Source organism: Amblyomma americanum, chromosome 5 (assembly GCF_052857255.1).
Source record: "Amblyomma americanum isolate KBUSLIRL-KWMA chromosome 5, ASM5285725v1, whole genome shotgun sequence".
Lineage (NCBI taxonomy): Eukaryota > Metazoa > Arthropoda > Arachnida > Ixodida > Ixodidae > Amblyomma > Amblyomma americanum.
The window spans coordinates 65,531,695-65,554,505 of record NC_135501.1 but is presented as its reverse complement, the minus strand read 5'-3'; the positions used below and the strand labels follow the sequence as shown (position 1 = coordinate 65,554,505).

Sequence of the window (22,811 nt, the reverse complement as noted above, 5' to 3'; positions counted from 1 at the left end):
GCAAACTCAAAAATATTTTTCTGACCAAGTTCCTAGCTGACTTGAGAGGTGAAAGGTAGCACGAAAAGAACAAGAACCAAAGGAAGAAGCACGACGCGACACAAGCGCTTTTTCGCATCTAAAAGTTTATTGGAAAGAACACAAAATATAAACCCACCTCGCATAAAAATACCAAAAGGATATCATGAAAAGCACATGACTTTTCAAGGTGGCTTTTCAATAAAGTTTTAGTTGCAAAAAGTCAGTCGAGTCGTGTCTTGTTCCTTTCTTTGATCCTTGTTCATTACGCGCAACCTTTCGCCGCGAATCAACTCGCCCATCTTACCACCTTATTACTTCTAGCGCACTACCTATGCGTTTAGCGGCCGGCGTGCGTTTGCAACAGTACGTGTTCCATTGCATTGTTCATGTAATAACACTATTAGACAGACTCCGCAAAACTGATAATTCGATACGGTTGCATTTAAGCCATGACAGCTAGTATTATTTCTTACAGTATTGTGCGTTTTCAACCATTGGACGACTCAATGAAGGAGCGCGTCGATTGTTAACGCAATTCTGGTAGCTGCTACGCGGCATTCGTCGGACATATCCGGGTCGACGGAGATGTAAACGGCAGACTTGTTTCGGTAAGAGGACGTTTCAGAGTCTCGCTTTACGATTTGCTTTATGAATGCAGGTACAGGCAAATAAAGACTGGACAAGTATAGATTGCCGCTCCGACTACCAGTTTTTGCATTTCAACGCGTAAAAAGAGGCATGTATTCTAATAACGCAGGCACCATGAACATTTCCTCAATGCTTGCCGCCTGACATATTTAGCGTGAATTCATCAGTTTTTTTTTTTTCAGGAACCAAACAATCAACTGGCCTGAACTGCCAACATTGCCCCTTAGGAACACAGCTCACCCGGAGACAGATTGCTCAGGCCATATAGCGATGTTTGGGTGCACGAGCACCGCAAACGCGACAAACACGCATCGAAACACGGTTGAATGAATACGACAAGGGAACTTAAGAGTCGTAAGATACTTGTGACGGTCACTGATACCAGCCACGACAAAAAACTGAATAGCTAGAAAAAGTTGTGAAGCTATATGACTAGCGGATATTATACGCAGCAGCCCTTAAGGTGAAATTGCACATTCCACGCCGTAGAGATGAAGAAAGCACCAAAAGTGGTCATAACTGTCCCTGGTTGCGCGCGTGATATTGGGATGGAGATACGGCGTAGATGTGCGCATGATACACATGACACATGCCTTGCACGGCTATGGCACATAGATGATCTGGGTTAAAATGTGGCCGAGTGACAGTTCAACAATGTGCGATCCATGCGAAAAAACTACGATCAGCGTCTCGCCCTAGGCCACGGAGGACTGAGGTGATGCTAGTGACGCAGGCGCCTCACGCGCGGCAGTCTGCGCCCGAGTTCATGGGCGCCTCAGGCGGGCATTCGAAAGCGCGCGCGAAGTGTCCCGTCCGGCGGAAGACAGCGTCGCATTCCTTCCCCGCCGACCGCGCAGCACCGAGGCCGGCGATGAAGGGCGCCGACAGCAGGGCGCTGTCGCCGGGACACATGGCGTAGCAGGCGGCCACGAAGAACAGCTGGCGCCGCGAGAGGCGCTCCCAGCCCAGCAGGCGCTTGTCTGAGGGCTGGGCGGCCGCCCTGTACGCGTCGAAGAGCACGTTGAACGACAGCACCTGCACCACACCAAAACGTTGAGCGACATCTTTAGTACCAAATTTTCAAACGATCCTTGCCTCAGTGATGCGGCCTCAAGAGCGACTCGCCTTCCTTTTATCCATTTTCAACACGCGTTACTGAGGAGCTCTAGATGAGGTCTCCCTTGGAGTGTCCTTTTCATATGATAGGCACAAATATGCCTTCGTGCTTCCTTAACTCTCTTTTTTTTTCTGAAAGAATGCTTCACTGCATAACAATTTTTGCACGCCGGCGCAGTGGGGCAACTCCGGCGCAGTGGCTACTGACAACCTTGAGTTAAGAATGCCGTCTCGCCCAACGCTGCACGTTGTATCTGCAGAGTGCAGGTCCGACGGTTTCGCCATTTTTGTTTTCCTTGCGGTTGGGTATGCGTGACGATGTGTGCGGATACCTGTCTCCCGCAGTGCTGTGGTTCTGTCTCCCTCATGTCTGAGTGACACAGCCTCCGTTCGGCTATTTTCAATGGAAGATCTGTGTTTGCGGACAAGCTCCCTTAACAGGGTTTTTCCACTATAAAAAAAAAACACCTTTCAATATATGCTCGACGGATAGGGTAAAGATTAGCACGGATAAAAGCGGCGACCACCGCGAACACTCGCCGTTGACACTGCACTTGAACAGGTTTATGTTGCCAGGCCAAGTATGTCTTCCTTCCAAGTCAGACCGTTGAAATAAATAAATTCTTGCATTAAACATGTTGCCTTCACCCCGGGCTCCATGAGAATGTTGACTTGAGCCGAGTAGTAGGTCTTGAAACGTGTCATACGACAAGTAGGGGCATAAAACATGAGTAACAAATAATAAGAAAAAAGCTAACTTCTAGATTTGAGTGACGTATACAATACTCGCAATTTGGTTACGTGTTCCGCATTAGCAATAAGTACCTTTCAGTGCAAACATGGCCCTTTTCGTTCATGTGATCTGCATATGGCGTTGGGAGCGAATGCACTCGAGGTTAGAATGGGCAAAAAAGCTGTGACTGTCAATATTCATCCTTCTTGAAGGAGAACGTGGCCTTCCCATTTACATTTCGAAGCAAGGCTGAAAACGTTAACCAAGATGAACCGTTTTGGAATGATCCAAGCTTCAAGAAAAAAACGCTGTGGAGAGTCCGCGTTCAAGATAAGTGAATCATATTTCAGAATCGAAATCACCATATCCTAAACTTCACATGCAGCTTATGAGGCATACACAAATGAGAAATCCGCGCTTTCGCGAGGTGGCCAAACAGAATGTCTCCGAGGTAGGATTCCAAGTCGCCCAGTGCGGTCATGTTAACCGCGTGCTTGGGAGCGGGTGCGCATAGGGGAAAGGGGACAAGCGGTAACCTTTACTTTGCCCCTATAAGAAAGCGATAGAAGGTGTTCCAGTTGCATTTTTCTTGCCGCCAATGATTCTGCTATGGAGCTTGGCGACACACCATCACCAATTCCTGCACTCTATCTACCCACAACTCAGATAAAGACTTCTACCCAGACTTCCTCGCCATCTGGAAGCTCTTTATCATAGACTTCGTCTAAACGCTTCGTTCAGATCAAGCGAACTGGCCGTGTTGCGACAACTGCGGCTTAGCAGGAACACTGGAGCAGATTTTGTTCGGATGCCCAGCGTATGCTTGGGAGCGTGTACATTATGAACATATTATGAAGTCACTGACTCAAGTGCCTCTAACACACGACTCTGTATTAGGGCCCCTAGCCTGTCATAGTCAGCAGAGACGTGCTATGAACTTGCTATTTGATTATTTAAATGACATTGGTATTCTAGACAAACTCTAATCCCGCCGATCAGCCCTATCACTGTGCATTTCCAATGCACAGAATTTTGTCATTCCATTTCCTATACCTCTCTCATTTCATCTTAGAGTGACACCATAACACTGATGCAATGACACAAATCCACAAGACTGTGACCAGCGACAACAAAAAAACGTTTACATGACACGACACCCCGCAAACAAGTTTACAAACCAACAGATGAAACTCAGCGTCGCCCACAACTACAAAGAGAGAAAGAGAGAGACAGTGAAATATCGAAGGAAGGAGAGACGCAGAGAAGGCAAAACAGAAAAAGCGAATGGTGGGATAAAATTACGGCTCTCTTTTCAGCACGACTTTAGATAACACGGGAACAGTTGCTTGGAAAGCAACAACTAAAGTAGCAGACGACCAAACCTGCAACGCCTCTCTCTCTGTCTGGCGGATGCTGGTTGAACCAGGGCGGAGACAGCGCAGCTTTTGTGGGAGGTTGTCCCGGTATGCCTCCAAGAAGAGTTCTCCCAACGCCAGTGCTACCTGCGCATTGACACACATACACGCTGGAGAAGGACAATCCTTCCGCCCGGTAGGAGAACCACTTGCCTCTATGAGCCAGAGAAATCCTCTCTGGTAAATAGGAAGCGTAGCTTGAAGAGCATCTCGCATTGGCATGAGAACAAGAAAACTTTCCCAACTTAACTGTCCTCGCTCTTTGTTTCAAATTATTTCGCACTTAGTTAAAGCAGCCACAGTGTTATGATTGATGTATGTATCAGGACTTCGTTATTTTAAATCAACACGCAACAAAGACGCAGGAATCCCAGAGTCAACAATAACTGAGAGGCCATGGTACATTTGAAACAAGTCAACATTAACTGAGACCAAGGAAGGCATTCATCTCCAAACTTCTTGCACAAAAGTTTTGAATATTACAAAACTGTAATGTACTGGTATAGAATTATTGAGGAAAACGGTAATTATTCCAATATGTAGGAAAATCTTTCATGGCATTTTTACCGCTCTTATCGAGCAGTTAAGAGCGCCATAGAAAACCAACAGGGAACTCTTTTGACGAAAGCAAAACGTTAACAGCAAACAAATGCAAGCCTCCCGGCGGAAGATCCGGAAATTGTTTTAGTCAAATCCCACAATAAATGAAAAAACTCCCCCATAAACTCTCTCATGCTCAAAAACGCTTTTGTCCAGAAATTTACGGTATGGGGACATGTGACTTTGTATCTGCGTGTCGTTGATTGTATTGCTTGCGGATTGTATTGGCTGCGTTAGCTTTGTATTGACATGTATTGGCTGCATTGTGTTTGATAAAAATAGACAGTCAACGCCATAGCAAGTGAGGTAATCGAACTCCACTTTATTCAAAACAGATTGCGCTTCTTACAGAGGAGGAAAGAACGTTTAAGAAATCTTCATAGAAAATAAGATTTTCTCTGCCATGTCGTCCTCGATCGGTTATATTTTGAGCATACATTAGCCGTCGTCGATGGACATTGCTTTCTTGATCTCTCGCACCAGTTTGTTGTTTTTGAATGTGGCATACGTCGCTTCTACTTTGGACCTCTGGTTCCGATTATGCACGGCAAGGTTAGTACTGGATCCCCTTGTGGGAAAAATTCTTGCATAGCACGTACACGCAGAAGTTGTAGCTTATCACCATTTCTTATGTGGAGTAAAAAGTTTTCATGTGGCCGCTATATATGTTGTGGTAGTCGTTAGTACAGCTCTTTTTAGCGTCAGCGTTATACTTTGCACCTTAAGCTGGGTTTCCGTTTCTACCTGAGCTGACGCCAAGCAACCCATGTACCAGCCGGCTCAGATGCAACCATTCTTGTTCACCAACGTTGTTCCTTCCCTCTCCCTCTTTCCCTCTAACCCCTTGCAGCAGTAAACTAAAAGAATGCTTCATTCAACAAGAAAGAAGCTTTGAAATTTTACAATTTACAATTTTATCTCGCACTTAGTTTTTAGCGAGAAGGCAAGCAGAGTTTGGAATCTTATAATGTGCGCCTCCTGGAGGAACAGTTATTTAAAGGTCAAGAATTCTAGCGGAGGTCGAAATGTTAAGACAAATATACTACTATCTACTCTGTTGGTACGACCTAAAGGTGTAGTTCTGGAGGCAGCTGAGAACTGCCGTTTTTTTTCTTGCTTTTCAAGGAAGTGGGAACACGTGAAGACGAAAAGTAACAAAGATATGCGCATGCAGTGTGCTCCAATTCATTCATGCTGGACTAAACGCGCGTTCGCGTATTTTTTGTCGTGACTTAAACTGTAAAGAGGTGTTCGGTTAAACGACGTTGAAGTTTGTAAATAAAAATGTCACCACTCTAAATTGGTATTTGTTAATCTCCGCTCAGTATTGAAATCAACAAGCGATAAATCATTCTCTCCATCGCATAAGCATTTCATTTCGAATTAATTCTCTCACGCGACTTAAATACCAGTACCCTTAGTTTTGATCCCTGGAATCAAGCCATACTTGAAAAGTGTAAGAGACTTACTCAATTTGCATATAAACGATTCTCTGGGATCATGCTGGCGCGACTGGGGAAACAGTGGTATAAATGGAGATCAGTCGAAGAGACCGCCATCCTGCTGCTAGGGTACGAAAGCTGATATTATTTATGAAATTTACATTTACATAATCAGAAGCGCAGACCTCTTGCACGGAGCCAATCAATCTGCCCAGCTGCCCAAGCAGCACAGGTGATCGGCCCAATATTGGACACATATTGACAAAAGCCGGTTATACAAAAGGACCAGAGTGGAACCCACCAATTGCAATATTGCGCCGATTGATTTTCCTGCTAGGGTTCGTTCTTTAACGGGAACATTGTCCTTTCTCACGCACAGCGACGCGCTGCTGCACCTGGCTCCCGAGGCCGGCGAAGTTCATGGCTCCCGTGGAATCCTCGTCGTAGAGAGGGAAGGCGAAGGCGTACGGGAGCAGCACGAAGTCGCGCTCGACGACGGCGTAGAAGGCGTGCGCCTCCACTGCTGATGAAATGGCCGCCCCACGCGAAGGCAGCGCCGCGGCTTCCACCTCGGCGGCGCGACGCCAGTTCTCGACCAGGGAGTCGCCCATGTATGGGTAGCCTGAGTAGCCGCCTTCATGGTCAGGTGCCGCTTCACTCGGATCGACGGCCTGTCAGTCATGAAGTCGGAGGTAATAAGACCTCCGTATACTTGCTTGTTGTATAGAAGCCAAACTGAAGGACACGGCAGTCATGCTTACTTTCCTGGTCCAAAAACACGTCGCGTATTCGTGTATTAAGCTTAAGAAAAACGTAATATCAGCCATTCACATTACTAAACACCTTTCTTGGGACGATATACAGGATATTACAATCAACAAGAGATAACGCATAGACTCTAAGCACACCTTCCATACTCTGCCTCAGCTAAAGGTCATTCTTGTTTTTGTTTCTATATGGGCTATGTTCTCTCCTAAACGCAGTGATGTTGCTTAAAAGGAGCTTTTTGATTACTGCAAGAACAAAAGCGAAGACATTTTTAAGGTGCACATTATTGAAATAGATCACCGTCTCGATTTATACTATAATGGCACATCAGTGTTTTATATATATACTTGCTGCAGCATCATAGACCGCGGTTGACAAAATGTATTTTTTGAAAACCAGTCAGCTTGCGAAGCAAAGCAGAAGTCAGTGCGCCTATCGGGTTTTCATATTTCTTGCTCAAAATATTCTTCCATTCATACCACGAACAAAAATTTAACTGAGCGCATTGCTCACAACGTTATCTAGAAAGTTAGAAGAATTAACCCGCACTACTTATTTTCCTGCACCAAAATTAGAAGATATCAGTTCATTGTCGAAGCTCGTGGTTGCCCCAGCTTTTATGGGCAGTTCTTGTCATTCTGACTCTGTCTGCACTGACAGCAACACAGCAGCACGTTGGGCTAGTTGGTACTGGCTCATGAGTGAATAAACCGAAATTAAGGCGGCTTATTTTAAAACAAGAGGTGATAAGTGCACCAGCCAGGCTCCTGTTTCACTTACAGAACGTGGTGGCAGATCTGGACAATGCATAAAATAATTAATGTAATGTAAGTGTCATTTGACTTGCTATTCTTGCAGTTGCCTTTGTTTTGTGTGGTTATTTGGTTCTGTGTGTATAAATTCCATGCGTTTTTGCAATACATGTAGTCGCGAGTCTGCGCTTGTCTTGTTCCATACGCATTTATCCTTGTCTTTGTTGTGTGCAGTAGCGGTTCCTTCAGTCGTGCACTGACAGCGCTATATTCGACAGGCCATTGGAAAGAGGAAATCAGGTACTTCTTATCTTAAATTATTATTTGCAGATTATTTCCTGAACAAGTACTGCGCACCGGCAACCAACCCTACCGAGAAGACTACTTCGGTCGAGTTCCAATCAGCGACGACTACGGCGCTGTTGTTGCCAGGCGGGAATTCCGAGAGGATCCTGCGCAACTGGTTGCGCACGGCCCTCACCAGGGCTGCCGCGTGTGCGCGTGCGTCGCCTTGGAAGAGCTCGGCGCTGTACCCGGCGAACAGCGCGAACCCAGAGAGGAGGTAGGCGCGTGCCAAACAGAACAGGCCCTGTATGACCAAGGCGTGCTTCTCGCTGTCGTAGAAGCTCGCGATGAGACGCTGGCTGGCGAAGAGGGCGGCCACCTGCACAGGTGTAGCCGAGACGTGACAGAGGTTCACTCTTAAAGTGCACACGGGCACATATCCAATGTCTTACTTAATCTCTGCTTTCTGCTGTGACGTCACGACCGATACCTTCGTAAGTCCATTGTAGTGCGCGGATTTATTAAAGGGAGCACCGTTTGCAAAGAAGTTTCCCACTGGCTCTGCACTAAAAATCATTTCGCTGTACGCATTATTTGCCAACTAGCGACACCCATCGTGGTGAAACGTTTGCCGCTGGAGAATTCCACAAATCTGCATTTCTGGTCCAAGAAAATGTTTTTGTTCCTCCTCTTTCGTTCAGAACAAACCAATTATCTGTAGTGAATAAGTGTACCAAATATCAAGCTTTATATAAAATTGTTGCGCCGAGGAGTTTGAGGAAGAAGAAGAAAGGGACGCGCGCAGACTGATCTGGGCTCTGGGCCGTCGGCGACCTACTTTCATTTGTAAAGCTCTAACCTTTACTAAGGCCATGCCATCCGCTACATTTGGTGGAGGTGCTGGGCGAAAAAAAGTGCTTTGGCGCCACGTGCCATCGTGAAGGCAGTGGGTGGTCATGCACACCTCTTGACTGTGAATGTGTCAGAAGAGCATGTTCGTCTTCCTTCTGGTCTAGTACTCGCGAGACTTGAGAACCATGTGACCTCCAACATTGAAGCTATTTCTCCCTGCAGCGTAGCCGAGCGAGCCACGTCTGAATTTTGTGCTGCGCTTGAGCGCATGGTCAACAAATCGCTCCCGTCTAGTGAACGCCGTACCCTGAAAGACATTTTGACGGATCTTGTCCAAGTATTCGACTTTGCTTCAAACGGATGTGGTAGTAATTTCCCAGCCTATAGACTACAACATAAAATTGACACTAGAAACACACCCCCTATTCGCCAGGAATTTTAGAGTCTCTCCGTCTGAGCGCAAGATAATTCAGAACAGGTAGACAACATGCTGTAGAAAGGAGTCATCGGAGAGTCTTCCAGTCCGTGGGCCGCACCTGTGATCGTAGTCCGGAAAAAAGACAATTCTTTGCGATTCTCCGTTGATTACCGTCGTTTAAATGCGCTAACCAAGAAAGACGTGTACCCGCTACCTCGCATTGACGACGCAGTCGATTTTTTGCATTCGGAGTCATATTTCTCTACCGCTGATTAGCGATCTGGTTATTGGCAAATTCCCTACATTCATCCGACCGTGAGAAGACAGCTTTCGTAACCCCATATGATTGTACGAATTTGATGTGCTGCCATTTTGCTTATGCAACGGCGCCGCGACGTTCGAGCGATTTACGGACACCATCGTTCGTGGTTTAAAATGGGAAATATGCATGTGTTATCTGATGATGTCATCATTTTTGGCAAGACCTTCCGAGAGCACAATGAACGACTCAGTATTGTTCTTGAATGCATCGGCAAAGCGGGACTCATTTTGAATTCCAAGAAGTGCCATTTTTGGGGACCGGCAAACTCTAGTTCTTGGCTTCCTTATCGACAAGGATGGTATCAGGCCGGATCCACAGAAGATCGCTGCGGTACGAGATATCGAACCTCCACGCACCCGGAAAAGCCTTCGGAGCTTCATCGGACTCTCTTACTTTCGTTGTTTCATTACTGGTTTTTGGAAAACTGCCCGCCCCCTCAATTCTCTTCTGCATAAGGATTCAAAGTTTGTGTGGACTGTCGAGTGCGAATCCTCATTTTATCTCCCTAAATCTTCTCTCACTTCAGCACCCCTCCTGCGGTACTTCGACCCTTCTGCTGTGATGGAGGTTCACACTGACGCCAGTGGCGTCGGTCTTGGGGCGGTGCTTGTCCAGCTGCATAGTGGGGCAGAGGACGTTATTACCTACGCCAGCCGCACGTTAGCGAAATGTGAGCGTAACGACACTGTCACCGAATTGGAGGGCCTCGCAGTTGTGCTCGCTGTGCACAAGTTCCGGCCCTACCTATATAGACGCCACTTCACTATTGTCACAGACCATCATTCTCTATGCTGGCTCCTCGGACATCGTGATCCATCTGGTCGTCTGGCGCGCTGGGCATTGCGCTTACAAGAATATACCATTGCTGTCTCGTACAAAAGTGGCCGCCATCACGCTGATGCAGACTGCTTGTCTAGCCACCCATTGCCGACCTTAGTCAACGATGAAGACTTTTTCAAAGCGTGTTTAGCCTCGCTCGAGCCGACGTTCCCCAGTGTGGCGACCTTTCGGCGAGAGCAACGTAGTGACCACTCACTGCAGCCCCTTATAGAAGCGGCAGAAGGCAGAGCAGATTCGACGCCATTTACGTTTCAAAGATGGCATTTCGTTCAAGCAGAACTACTCCGTCGATGGTAGTGCCCTGCTTTTGGTCGTTCCAAAAAGTCTGCGCGTGCAAGTTTTGCACGCTATGCACGATGACATCGCATCTGGACATCTAGGCTTCTCTCGCACTCTGCACCGAATTCGCCAGCGTTTTTATTGGCCGCAAGTTTATAAAACCACTAAGCAGTGCGTTGCAACATGCGAAGAATGCCAGCGATTTAAGGCACGATCCACCACGTCGGCCGGTCCTTTGCAGCCCGTCAAATAACCCACTTCTCCTTTTGAAAAGGTTGGTATTGACCTACTTGGTCCTTTCCCAAAGTCTTTGGGGGGTCCCGCTGGGTGATTGTGTGTGTAGACTATCTCACCAGATAGGTGGAGACCGCCGCTCTCGTTACCGCAAAGGCTTGCGATGTTTCAATGTTTCGCTTGCACACTAATATTCTTCGCCATGGCACACCCCGTGTTAAAACATGTGTTCGTGGAAGGCAATTTACTGCTGATGTCGTGGAAGAAATGATCCGGCTTTGTGGATCGGACTACCGAAACTCCACAACGTGCCACCCGCAGACCAACAGTCTTATCGAGCGCACCAACCGCACTCTGGCAACCATGTTGTCCATGTACGTATCGACTGATCATCGCAACTGGGACGCAGTGCTACCATATGTGACGTACGCTTACAACACTGCCAATCATGAGGTCACCGGGTATTCTCTCTTCTATTTGCTCTATGCCAGAACGCCCCGCGTTTCTCTCGATACCATCTTACCGTTTTCTCCCAACGGAAACGCGTCCGTTGGCCAGATAGTATGCCGTGCCGAAGAAGCCCGTCTTATAGCGCGCTTACGTACCCTGTCCTCACAACGCCGTTCAAAAGAATATTACCACGTGCGTCATCCGGTGACTTACTCTCCCGCAGACTATATCTGGCTTTGGACGCCAATCCGCAAGCGAGGATTATATGAGAAGTTCCTGTACAAGTACGATGGCCGCTTCGTCGTGTTGGGCCAACTGACTGACGTGCATTACGTCGTCGCCAAGGTGATGACGGATAAACGCTGTTCCCGCAAGACACAAGTTGTTCATGTGGCTCGCTTGAAGCGCTGCCATCGTCGATCTACCTAACTTTCTCGGCGACGAGAATCATCTGCCCCGGGGAAATTGTCACGCTGAGGAGTTCGAGGAAGAAGGGGAGAGGGGAGCGCGCAGACTGATCTGGGATCTGGGCCGTCGGCAACCAGCTTACATCCGTAAAGCTCTCACCTGTACTAAGGCCATGTCATCCCCTACAATATGTTCTCCTTGGAAACCACCAAATGGAGTTTATGCAGTATTTGAGCGAAGCCAAAATTTATGGGACCGGGAGCTCAACCTACATCTCATAACTCAAGCTTCTATCTCAACCGTAATCATTTTAGCTTATCAAGAAGGAAACTAACACGGATTGCAGAATAGCTAGCCCCATTTATAAACCCGATATGCGTCCAAGGAATTTTTCGATACGCAACTTGCCTAAAGTGAAGTGTACCCTCATATACTCTCCGTAATAGAAACAATTATTTTTTTTGTCCCACAAACCGCCGAAATTGGATGCTGCGTTAAACAATGCCACGTTTGTAAAATCATCTACAGTATTCAAATACTGATACAAAAAAAGCGGTTTGCTGCCAATTCATGCCGCTTCAATGTACGGACAATTGAAACAAAGATGGAACATTGTTGGTGTGTTTTCGGAGTATGTGCAAAATATGGTGTATGTAGGACGGTGTATCTGCGCAAGGTGTTTGCACGAAATGATTGATTTAGTACTATTATAAAGTAATATCAACTGTACTCGGCATTCCTACCGCATGCCTGTCAAAGGTTGGTCCGGGGCTCTTCAAGAGATTTCCATTCAGTTTTTACCAGGGCCTACCGTATCTGTAATGCAATAAAAACTTGAGAAAAGATGGTAATCGAGGACCCACGTCCACACTTTGTTTACAATGAAATTTTTATATGGCATTTGACCAATGTGTCGATGCTAGGGAATCGTACTTAGTTTTCCAAGAAACACTGAACTTTTTGTGAAGAAAAAAATCGTTTATTATACGAGGTGGAAAACGTTGCTGTTGTGATTTCGCAAAATCGCCAGTGTTGATCCGTGCTTAAAGCAAAGTAAAATGTATGAAACCTGAGTACTTTTGCATTAACTGTATGCCAACTTTTATGTTGCATGTAATACAAATATGTTTCGTGGCCCTATCATTTCGCAGAAAAAAAATGAATACTGTGTTAAAAAGCAAGTTTTGTTCTTGTAGTAAACTTGAGTAAATGTTTGAAAAATTGGCGGTGGTTTAGCTCCGTTTAAACGTGAAGTGATGCGATAGCTACAGCTTGATCAGCTGAATTGTAAAGTCAGTGTTTCGCCGCTCCGTTTCGCTGGGCGTTCCTTCTTGATCTTCGACCCACTTGACACGGCGCATGCGCACAGCTGTGGCAGCTCGGTTTCGCCGGCGCGCCGCGCAGCCGGCAGCAGCAGCTGCTCCGCACCACGTGGCTGGTCACTTCTCCATCCACGTGACGAACCACGTGATCAGCCACGGCGACGAGCCGCCGGCAGCTGCTCCGCATCACTTGAGCAACCCCGTGACAGCGTGGCGGTGCAGCCACAGGTGACCCTGCAGCCACAAGGCGGCGCCGGCACCGCCACGGCGCCGCCACGCTGAAGGCTCGAAAGGCTACCGTAATGTAGCTATCCCTACAAAACTAAGGCAGTTTTTGGAACAATGAGGGAAAAAGGAGTAACAACCTAAGGCGGAAAATCATTCCCCAGTATTAATCGGCCCTTTTTACTATCGGCGGATAAAAATAGTACTTTTAAAACGGGCACATGAATTTCAATAAGCTCTGCAATCAACTAAAAATAAAAAAACGATGTTTGACGGAGATTTAAAAAATGAGAGCCTGCTCTCCAATTTTCTTTGATATTTCCTGCAAAGACCTTTAGTACCTGGCAATATTAGATCATTAAAAAGTGTTGAAAAGTGTTGTTACATAAATTAAAGGCCTAACCTAGAAGAAATGTTTTTTTTATTGTGTACAGTAATAATACCGGACCTGTCTGTTGAAAAGAGTAACTCTCACTGCTTCGACTTAAAACTGAGTGCATGTTGATGTATTTCAGTTGGCATATTGGCATGATCTCATAAAATACCTTGTAAGCGTTCGTTTGCTTGGCAGTCCAGATTTAATCACGTTCAAAGTTAATAACGCCCTCAATCTCGCGTAACCTCCAGGTCTCGCTAATGCGAGCAAAGACAAATACTCCGTCCTTTCTGACTTGCATCTTAAAAATTTGCTTTATTGTTAAGCTATCGTGAGTATTGTTCAGTTACCGCATTTATTTGCAGTCAGTTATTCAGTTTTATACAACCGCTGACTCCCAATAGAAATTTTTATTTGTGCTTTTTAGATAGGCAACTTTTTAAATACGAATATCAGTACCTGGAAGCGAAAAGGATATTTTTAACCCGCCGGTTAATTGAGCTTGACGTACAAGCCGGAATGTGCAGTGACTCCGTGGACTTACTTCAACCAGAATATTGACAGCTCGCATTAGCCCAATAGCGATCTCATCTTTTGCGTATGTAGAGTTCTAGCGTTTTCATGGTCCTGCATGCCAAAGTTTGTCGACCATCTTTAACGTGCACTGACATCGCGAAGCACACGGGCGCCTTAGCGTTTCGCCTCCATCGAAAAGCAGCCGCCGCTTTTGGTTTCGAACCCGGGAACTCCGGCTACCTATCCGGAGTTGCCGGGTTAGAACCCGACCGCGGCGGCAGCATTTTAATCGAGGCGAAACGCTAAGGCGCCCGTGTGCTGCGCGATGTCAGTGCGCGTTGAACATTCCCCGGTGGTCGAAATTATTCCGAAGCCCTCCCCTACGGCTCCTCTTTCTTCCTTTCTTCTTTCACTGCCTTCTTTATCCCTTCCCTTACGGCGTGGTTCTGGTGTCCGCCGATATGTGAGACAGATACTGCGCCATTTCCTTTCCTCGAAAACCAATTTTCAATTTTCAAAAGTAGCCTGCACTGAAGCAATCATTTCAATTTCAATGTCTTAGACGAAGCGCCATCTTCTACAAGTAAATAGTTTTTTTCAGGCGCTTGATTATGTTTTGGTAAACTGCATTCGAAAATCAAGGGTAACCCTCACTGTGCCATCACCATAAGGAGTGGCCCCCCACAAGTCGTTAAATTACTACAGAACTTACTCCACTTCGAAAAATGGTGTGGATCAACTAAGCAGCATTGACTAAATTGGATTCAAGATAGTGTATAAAATACATGCTGTTCTCGTGCACTTCTTCAGCTCTCTTCCATCCTGTCCTAAATGTCTGTAGGCTGACAATGCGGAAAGGGCCTGAACGCTAATATAATTTGGCTTTCCTTTGAGTACGCCTACGAAGCCACTGAATCTTTCTATGCCCTCATTTCCAAAATGTGTAGCGTGTGTTCACTAGCCCACCATCTGCGTTTCACGAACTTTTGCTAGGCCTTGTTGGCGCAAACATCAGCTGCGTTATTTTATTTGCTTTGTGTGCGACTTCATGAAGCTAATATTTGTTCTTACTGTAACTGGGAGCCCTCTCATTGGCAAAAGTTGCCTTGGCATATCGATGGCAACGTTTTGTTCATGTATGTGCGGCTTCGTTTTGACAGAGCCGGCCACGTATGTGCCGGCTAGTCAAACATTTCGTCGGAAATGAGCGCGAATCTCCGAGTCCACATTTGAGTTGGGAACGCGAGGGAAAAACGATTGCAAATTATTTTTGTCAATGTTTTGCCTTGACTGCATTTAGAAACCCAACTGTTTTGCACTTGACACAGCGAACATGCTAAACTATATTTTCCTCTTATGGCTCTGCCTTCTTTCATGCATAAATACTGCTGGTATACATATTGTCTAGATGTGGGAAGTAATAAGTCTCAGCTATTTAACCATCTCATTCGTTTCTCATGTTGCCGAAAAGTTTTCGTGCTCACTACAGAATTCAGTTTTCTTTTGTGGCGAAAGTTAAACCGCTTCGGCAACGCTTGCACGTACGAATGGTGTGTGGCGCTAACTTGCCGACATATGCACAGAATTTTCTCGTTTTATAAAGAAGGTTTCCTTCCTCAGTTTGGACTACCAGAATCACAAAGCATAACTGTACTATTCCGCGCACATTAAGTTTAATTTCATTTAAAAGAGCTATCGTTGACCCAAACCCTTCGAAAGTTTGAGCTAAGCGCTTTATAAATCTGATTCCATGCCACATTCTCAAGAAATACTTTTGAAGCACGACAAATCCGTAATCTTCTCAGCCAGACGTATGGAAGCGACAGCAAAAAACAAACGTATTCTTCTTATCACTTAGTCAGAAACGCTTACAAGAAAATCATTCTGATAATGTGCATTCTCAAAATTCAGTCATTGTACTAAATAAAACGCAACCACATGCGCTCAGTTCGAAGTCGAAATTGTGAACGTTGCTCTTTTTAGCAGACAATACCCAGTAATGGCAACAGAAGGAAATATGGTCTGAGTTAGGCCTTTAATTTTATAACTTAAACGATATAAAGTCGCAGTTTTTTTATTGATCTCGAATTACCAGATGCTAAAGGTCTTCCAGGATTATTTCCGCTAGATTGCTTTCTAACCGCCGTCAAACTTCGCCTTTTCTCGAATTTTTCCAACTGTATATTATTTCGACGCCAGTCCCGCGTCCTTCATTTTCTTTCGTGCACATGTTTTGTTAGCGCTAAAATGTCGTCTGAATCTAATTAAAAGTATTCCGCCCGTTCTAAAAGTAGATTTTTTGACTGACGACTGCAAACAGGAAGGATTAATACTGAGAAAAATTTCAGCCTCAGGTTCATATACTCCGTTTTGTTCCATTATTTTCATAAAATCTGCCCTTTTTGTAATGCCGTAATTTTTCAACAATACTTACTATTTTTTTGCCAAGAAATTACATGGAGCAAAAAATATTTCTTCAGTTATTCCAAAAGACAAGTTTGCATAAGAATAAGGAAAAATAATCAGATTCCACAAAATTTCATTCAACTTCCTGCGGCGATGCAAACCAGCAATTCTGCGAAATCTCGAAAGCAATGTTTCCCACTTTGTGTAATATAAGATATGAAAAAAAAGCTACAGCTTTTCCAGCAAAACTAAGTACGATTTCCTTGTATGACGCATTTGCCTATGGAATATAAAAGCTTTACTGAAAGCAAAAACGTGTAACCGGGACCTCGGTTACCGTTCTTATGTGAACACACATCAACGGCGCCGAAAACGGCAAACCAACAGACACCATGCCATTATCCTGCTAGCATTAGGTGCTAGTAAACGGGAATAAAGAAGAACCTGATTAGAAGCACATACACCTATCCCGCAACGACAGCAAAAAGGCGACACAAGTGATGGTGTGAAGAACAAAGTTCTAGTTTTCCTCCGAGTTCCCAGAATCAGTAGTGTTCGTAACAGAATCCGGAAGGTGAGCCTAATTAGTTCTGGCTCCGAAGACCTTTTAAAGGAAAACATTTTGGCATGACAGAAAACGGTAGTGGGGCTCCGCTGCCCACCACCCGTCTTAAAACACCATGCACGGATTCTGCAGCCAGTCAGGAGGCTGAATGGGCTTTGGAAAAAAGTATTCATGCGAATTTTCATGCCATTTGCTTGCAGAAACCAGGCATTATTCTTGTCTACTAAAACAAGACTGCTAGCGTTGGAAGCTTTATTCTTTAATTCACTTGAGAGCATGCGATATCGCTCTAGTCGCAGCGGCGGCGGCGCTGTTATTACTACTATCCGAAACGAATGAAACGCGAACAAGGAAACTGAGGTGGCAGCACAAAAAAAAAACACACATAAGCTCCTGGAGACGAAATAGAAGCGAGGTTGATTAACACTTGTGGAGAAGAGTCTTCGCGCCTTCGAAGTTAAAATAACCTCACCTGGTATTCAGTTTTGCCTGGCTGAGTCTTTCTCAATTTCCTGTTCGCGTTTCATTTCTTGCGGATATTACATGGTTACTACAACGACGCCCCGAGGACGCCGGGCAGAGTCCAGGCTCCGGTGGCCGCCTTCCGGTGAAGGCGAGACGCAAACACGGTTGTTTGCTGTGCGATTTTGGAGCATTGTAAATGTTCCTGTTCCTAGAAGGTTGATATTAATCTGCAGTCCTCTACCACGGCCCCTCTGTGTATTTTCACTGCAGGTAGCACTATTTGGCACATTTTCCGATTTCGGGCATACGCACGTGTCTGAAGCCTTGTTTGTGGCAGGCGGCCCAACTGCCCACCGGGTTGCGGGCAGCCTGCAAGGTGACTACACCTGGCAAGATTTCACCTAGGTGAAGGCATCAGTGAAGGGAACACCAGGGGGAAGGCCTTGAATGTAAACGCCTTAGGAGAAAGGCCTTAAGGGAAACGTCTTTACGGTGCAGGCTTTCATGGTAAATGTCTTCTGGGAAAAAGCCTTTAGGTGAAATGCCTTTAGCACGTAACAGTCTTAAGTGTCCAGTGTAACAAGTGACACTGCACGATATTCCGCTCTTACCCATGCTAAATACACTACTATTTTTTTTCAGCATCTAATTCTTTCCTTCTCTCACGACAAAACTGAGCTGTCCATAGAGGAGCCAAGGAGCCCGGCAGCATATGTTTCCTCAGCACAAACTACGCTTTTTTTCTTTTTACTCAGTGAAAACTATTCACATCCGATGACACGGCAGCCTCACGAGCAATTCCTCGTGCGGTTGAGAAGTCATTGGCATTGCATCCCTAGTACAAACACTTTTGGACTTGTTTCGCGTGTTGCTGGCTTATATTATTGTATTGTCGCAAAAGCATTACGAGCTCCATTCAGCGACTGTAGTTTGTTTTGGTTTATGGCGGCTCAACGTCTGAAAGCGACTCAGCCTATGGGGGATACTGTAATGAAGAGCCCTGGAAATTTCGACAACCTGGAGTTCATTAGCATGTACAGTACATGGGAATATAGATTTTCGCCCCCATCGAAGTTCGACCGCCGCGGCTGGGATCGAATCCGCGTCAGCCTAGCGCCATAATCACTAAGCTACTGTGGCGGGTCTAAATGCTACGTCGGCCATAATATTCGTTCATTGCCTAGCAGAAAGTTACGTAATCGGACTAGAGCATAAACATCGGCAGGAGGGAAGGGATATTACAAGACCACTAATAAACCTCCATTGCGTGAAGCGAATTCTCATCACCAGGCGAGAGAATTCCCATTGGCTGCAGGGAAGTGAAGTCATTAGACCGCATTCCCGGTAGAGTTATAAGCGGCCGCTAATGCTTTGGCATTGCGGCCACATACTCGAATTAGTTGTCGCTGTGAATTTTCTTTTATCAGGGGTGTTTTAACTGGCTTGAGGAGGGTAATATTATAAAAATACCATGGATCCGGGAATGAAACAAGAGATAGAGGAAATTCTTAGTAAATAACTTTTAGTCCACTTTTAGGAACCTCAAGTTTCAAGGAAGGGTGGTCTACGTTGACCTTACACAAGACCGAGGCCGCTCCAACTCGATGCCGAGAGATCTGTTACGGAAAGTTGTAACGTTCTTAAGCTTACAGACACGTGAAGTGAAACATCCGCTCGTGCTGCGGGTATCACAGGTATCGCGCAGTTATTTCCCAGTGTGTGCTGCGTGTCACAACACACAAGTAAACACACTTCTTGCGTTGCGGCAGTGCGCGTCGTAACTGAAAATTAAGCCGGACATATATTAATATTTACCTGGCTGCAGCCAAACGACAAGAAGCGATGTGTGTGTACATTCTTGTGTACGCTATTTTCAAGTTCGTGTAAACTTTTCTTCACAAAAGGGGGATCCCCTTGACGTAATAGTGAAGTTTTCTTGTACTCAGCTTCTCTGAAAGACCACACAAATGCCGTTTTTCATACCCGTCGTTAAGTCACTCTCATTCTGATGCACCCAATCACGTTTCGCTGCTTTGGCCAATGGAGCCACTTGCTGTTCCTAGTTATGCGAGACAGATCTGATGCAGCATTTATTCAGGGTAAAATGTAGACACTGCCAAGCATTTTTCCCTCGTAGCTAATCTCATGTGCATGAATCATCATTTGTTTCTGGACTTGTAAAGAGGGGGCACTTTAAGACTTCTGATTGTTCCTGTGCCACTTCTGTGGATTTTCGTGTCAGTAAACAGTAAGGCATCGGAGTTGTTATTCCTGGCACCTAATAATCAATAACGCTTTTCAATAGCATTGCTCGTCTCTGAAAGTATCAGAGAAGAAAAAACATAGAAAACATTCTTAAAATGGATAGCCTGTCTCCTTCTGAAATATACAACTACTGAGTTTGTATAGTAGAAATGATGCAACTGATATGCTAGACTCGGGCTGCAATCATTTATAGAGATCCCATAAACTATTGTTACTCTATGGCAAACCGATGAAGGCAGAACTTATGGTGATAGTGGTGGAATGTCTTTTAATGGCGGACGGCCTGGCGCGCGCGAATGCTTCCGCCGGCACCACTGCACAGGTCCTTGTCTTCTAGTCCATCACAATATCTTCAGTGCCCTTGTGCCCCGCATAGGGTCTTAATATGGAACGAGAGCCTCACCTGAACTGTGCACCAGGAGATGAACAGATGAGCGTCATCTTCGCCTTTCAGCTGCCACAGGTCGAGGAAGGTGCGCACGAAGTTGCCGTGCTCCGTACGCAGACGGGCACGGCGTCCCGCGTGGACTCTGTACTCGGTCAGGGCGTCCTGCCAGCGCTCCTCGACAGCTCGCCGGCCGGAGAACATCGCAGTGCCTTCGAGGTTTTCTCGCTGATGCTGTTCGCCCAGGGTCTTGGCCAGCGGAGTGAGGAAGTTCGCGTTCAGCCACTCCGTCTCTTCGAAAGCCTGCAAACCAAAGTTGGCACCATGTATTTGTCACGACCGTTGTATTCTCTTTGTTGTTAGCAGATCGACTCCCGTTAATCGGTGCGCCGATCCACAAGAGCCGCTTTTGACCACCTTTGTTGAAATATATGGAACGAATGGGAAAAGCTAAGGAAAGCACGGAAGAACTCGAATTTAATTACAAGGGCAAATGTGGGGCAAAATAGAAAAACATGAGAATTGCGCCGACTAGAATATCGAACAATTCTGGCATTTTAAAGGCCAGCAGCCTCGATCTGCCACAATAAGTCATTCTTTGTAAATGATTCTTGCAAGATTACAAGAATTATTCCTATATATTATTCACTGCCGCCGTTCTAGAATTAAAAATATGAGCCCAGATTTTGCAATCAATATTATATTAACAATTGAATAATTTTCAGCTTGAATGCAACCCTGGTCACATGAAACCCTGGTCCTCGTAAATATTCATGTCGCCCCATACTCTGATACAAATGTGTTTTGTGTTTTCCACAATTTTCGCCACATGTATTTAACAGTGATGCGAGAATCCAGACAATAATGCTTCTAAGAGCATTAGAATGAATTCACAACAAGCTGGGTGCTTTCGAAAAAAAGTTATCGCTTCGTTACCGGCATTGACATTGCTGCGCAAAAGACTGCTCCTTTCGTCGAAAGACCAAATGCAAAAATTGTAGTGATTTTTATAGAGACGATTGAACCGACCTTGTGTTCAGTTGTGTTAGTGGTATCCTTAAAAAAAAGCTCTTAAATGACCTAACCTCCGATCACGGAATGTCATTGTTTTTTCAAGTTGCAGGAAACACATGGAGTCTTCGAAGCATTTTCTTCAGAGAACACCTGGCCTGGAAGCCGTCATACACATCTGCGGCTGGATTGGTGATCGGGGTGGAAAACATGAGGCCAACTGTTCATGGAAATCAGGGCTTCAATGTCCTTTTTGTTTTATTTCACTCATGCTGTATATCAGGCCTGGTGTTGATAGCAAAGCTGACGAGCGCAATGCGCAAGAATTACAGGTCTACATCACGAGAAAAGCCGGCGTCCGTGCGTCTGTGTCATGAAAAATCACGGATGATTAGAGTGGTTCGGCCAAATGAAAATTAGGTACGCTCGCACTTCGACTTTGACTTCGGTCTCAGGTTCGGGCCTAGGCGTGGTTTTCAAGTTCGAACAGGCATCAGGCAGAGATCGGCGATATCGTAGAGTGTCCCTTCGTGCTTTAGCTTCGAAATCCAGAAGGAGGAGGGGGGTACGGACACTGAAGCTCCGTCTTTTTTTTAATTCATAGATTGCTGGGAGGCCTCTTTATGAGGTGGCGCAACAGTTGCGTGGTGCACCACTGCCCTGCAATAGCAGATGCAGGCACCGGTGGGGCGTGAGAGACCCAGGTTTATCTTCCCGAGCAACCTCTGACGACTTACAAATAATTGAACTGCCACCTGTCACTGCGGTCTCAAGGTCACGTGACCTATGTCACCTGCCACCCGGGTAATTGGCGCCCTGACTCTCATCTTTTCAAAATCGCAAAGGCACTGCACGGGCAACGGCTAAGCGGCTGAGTGGATTCTCTATTGCCGGCGCACTAAAAGCAGGTGCCGCGCCAGCCGCGGTTGGCGGCCGGCAACGTGTCAACCGGTTGTCGGCAGCCTGCCCACCATGGCAGGTAGCAATGAATTTAGTTGGAATAAATTCAATGCAATTGCCACTTGTCCAACTCGCATCAGCTTAATGGCATGCAGAGAGACAGCCTCCCGAAGCAGTCTCTGTAACGGTAGCATGAGAACAGCATTCTGGGTCTCACAAGGCCCACCGGTGGCTGTGTCTTCAAGAGACACCAGCTGGCGCACTGACGCACCGCCTAACCGCTGCGTCACTGCGCCAGTTGTGGCATGTGGAGTCCCCGCGATCTATTAATTATGAAAGATAACAAATACTCGCAGGGGACGGATCTGTAATGCTATCACATTGTACAGTCGTTCATACGCCTGTCTAGAGAACACGAACGGCGCATCGGGGAGCACACTGTCGTCATTTGCGAGTGGCCTAGGGATCGAAACAAGGCCATTTAATGCATGTACATTCCCACTGATACTGCATAGCTCCACATGTCTTTGAATGCTATATCCGGTAGACTAGGCAACGGCGACTGTCGTAAATACACAACAGAGTGCCCCTTTCGTGTGCTCAAGACAGGTGCGTGGACGGCTGTGCTCTTAAGGGAAGATTAAGCGTCGTCCAAGTTTTCTGCTTGCCCGTTTGCGGCCCTTACTTCAGACGGGATTAGTTCCAACGATAAGGGAACAAAGTAAAAGATGGAGAAAAGAAAACGACCACAGGATACTCGAATCTGGACGCATGAGCCCCAATTCTTTGCCT

At 46.0% G+C, this 22,811-nt stretch overlaps 1 protein-coding gene across 1 annotated transcript in view; it reads right to left on the bottom strand.

The window, feature by feature from the left end:
* Positions 1 to 1,407: 1,407 nt before the first annotated feature.
* LOC144133932 (uncharacterized) overlaps positions 1,408 to 22,811 on the bottom strand; it is a 32,670-nt gene continuing 11,266 nt past the window's right edge. The window contains exons 4-8 of the mRNA XM_077666982.1: positions 20,127 to 20,411; positions 7,869 to 8,225; positions 6,371 to 6,646; positions 3,901 to 4,020; positions 1,408 to 1,704 (exon numbers count right to left, since the gene is read on the bottom strand). Of these exons, the coding sequence (XP_077523108.1) occupies positions 1,408 to 1,704; positions 3,901 to 4,020; positions 6,371 to 6,646; positions 7,869 to 8,225; positions 20,127 to 20,411 (1,335 nt within the window). The remainder of the gene's footprint in view (positions 1,705 to 3,900; positions 4,021 to 6,370; positions 6,647 to 7,868; positions 8,226 to 20,126; positions 20,412 to 22,811) is intronic.